Here is a 1,773-nt window from a genome sequence, read left to right as displayed (position 1 = left end):
TTATACAACGCTTTGTTTTCGAGATATTCAGGTGTTCCGGTATATAATAATCACCCTGTATGTAGGAATACTGAGTTTAAAAAAATCGGAGGTGAGTACTTTTTGGGTACTTTATCCCAATATCTGATTTAAGACATTTAAGATATTCTTACTTACAAGTTAGTATGATTTGTTAGTATAATATGTGTTACTATTTTAGCAGTGTTATTATTCTTAGTTTCTGCCTTATGATAAATATGGTAAACTGAAATATGGTAAACAATACATATATATGTTTATGTTACGATTAGTTGTATACGTATGCACACACACACACATGCACTGCTCGCCCGCTTGCACGCTTGCCCGCCCGGGAGGGCTCGCAGTATGTGCGTGTATTCCTATTATATTTGAAGTTTTATAAATATACATTTTTTCCCACACTTTTGTAAATAATTCTCACTGTTTAGCTTAAGTATTGGGTTGGCAAATAAGTCCATGCGGTTTTTTACTTATAAATGATCGATGATTATTTTTATAGAAGGTAATAACTTTAATCAATTATGTATTGGCCGTTCGGCCATTATTCACAAAAGTGTGGGAAAAAATGTATATTTATAAAACTTCAAATATAATAGGAATACACGCACATACTGCGAGCCCTCCCGGGCGGGCGGGCAAGCGTGCAAGCGGGCGAGCAGTGCATGTGTGTGTGTGCGTACGTATGCAACTAAACGTAACATAAACATATATATGTACTGTTTACCATATTTCAGTTTACCATATTTATCATAAGGCAGAAACTAAGAATAATAACACTGCTAAAATAGTAACACATATTATACTTATTTACTATCTTTTTCCATCTTTCGAGCAGCTTCATAATTCTTCGTTCAAAGAACTTCCTCTCTTTCTCGGCAAAAAACTGTTCCAAATGTCGTTTGATAGCTTCCTCATAAACCAAGTGCTTTCCGTTCAAGGAATTCTGAAGGGAGCGAAACAGATGGTAATTTGAAGATGCAATGTCTGGAGAATACAGAGGATGTAGTAAGACATCCCAACCTAGCGCCAATAATTTTTTCTGGGTTTATAGAGATGTGTGCGGCCTAGCGTTGTCATGGTGAAAGACAATGCCTCTACGATTCACCAATTCTGGACGCTTCTCGTAGATCGCTGCATTCAATTTATCCAGTTGACAATACACACCTGAACTGATCGTTTTGTTCTTCGCGAAAGGAGCTCGTAGAATATCCTTCCAATCCCACCAAATTGAGAGCATGATCTTGCTCGGGTAAAGCCCTGCCTTCAAAGTGGTTTGTGGCGGTTCGCTACGCTGCTCCCACGATCTTTTGTTCTTGATGTTATTGTAGACGATCCATTTTTCATCGCCAGTTACCATACGCTTCAGAAATGGATCGCTTTTTTCATGTTTTCCGAATGAATCGCTGATGGAAATGCATTGGATTAAATGAGCTTCGCTCAGTTCGCGCGGAACCCAAACATCAAGACGGCTAACATAACTAAGTTGATGCAGATAGTTTTCCACGCTCGATTTCAATATTTGGAAAACGTCTGCAATCTCCCGCCTCATGTAGTGTGGATTGGTATCGATTATCGCCTTCAATTTGTCGCTGTCGACCTCATTTGGTCAGCTTAAGCATGGTTTGTCTTTGACGGAAAAATCTTTTCAACGAAATCTTGCAAACCACTTTTGGCATACGCGTTCTTTCACGGCATCCTCACCATATATTGCACAAATATTTTTACAAGTTTGCGTCACGTTTTTGCCTTTTT

At 38.5% G+C, this 1,773-nt stretch overlaps 1 protein-coding gene across 1 annotated transcript; it reads right to left on the bottom strand.

Moving 5' to 3' along the window:
- Positions 1-1,066: 1,066 nt before the first annotated feature.
- LOC116851974 (histone-lysine N-methyltransferase SETMAR-like) lies at positions 1,067-1,570 on the bottom strand. Its single transcript, XM_032831902.1, has one exon. The coding sequence runs from the start codon at positions 1,568-1,570 to the stop codon at positions 1,067-1,069; it is 504 nt and encodes a 167-aa protein (XP_032687793.1).
- Positions 1,571-1,773: the final 203 nt, after the last annotated feature.

This window comes from Odontomachus brunneus, unplaced genomic scaffold, assembly GCF_010583005.1.
Source record: "Odontomachus brunneus isolate Ranch 3 - 2012 unplaced genomic scaffold, Obru_v1 Obru_scaffold_198, whole genome shotgun sequence".
NCBI classification, from domain to species: Eukaryota; Metazoa; Arthropoda; class Insecta; order Hymenoptera; family Formicidae; genus Odontomachus; species Odontomachus brunneus.
The sequence above is the reverse complement of the archived record's forward strand: the minus strand, read 5'-3'. Positions and strand labels throughout refer to the sequence as shown.

Coding starts and splice junctions, on each gene's coding strand:
- LOC116851974 (XM_032831902.1), bottom strand. CDS start 1,570: ATGAGGCGGGAGATTGCAGACGTTTTCCAAATATTGAAATCGAGCGTG.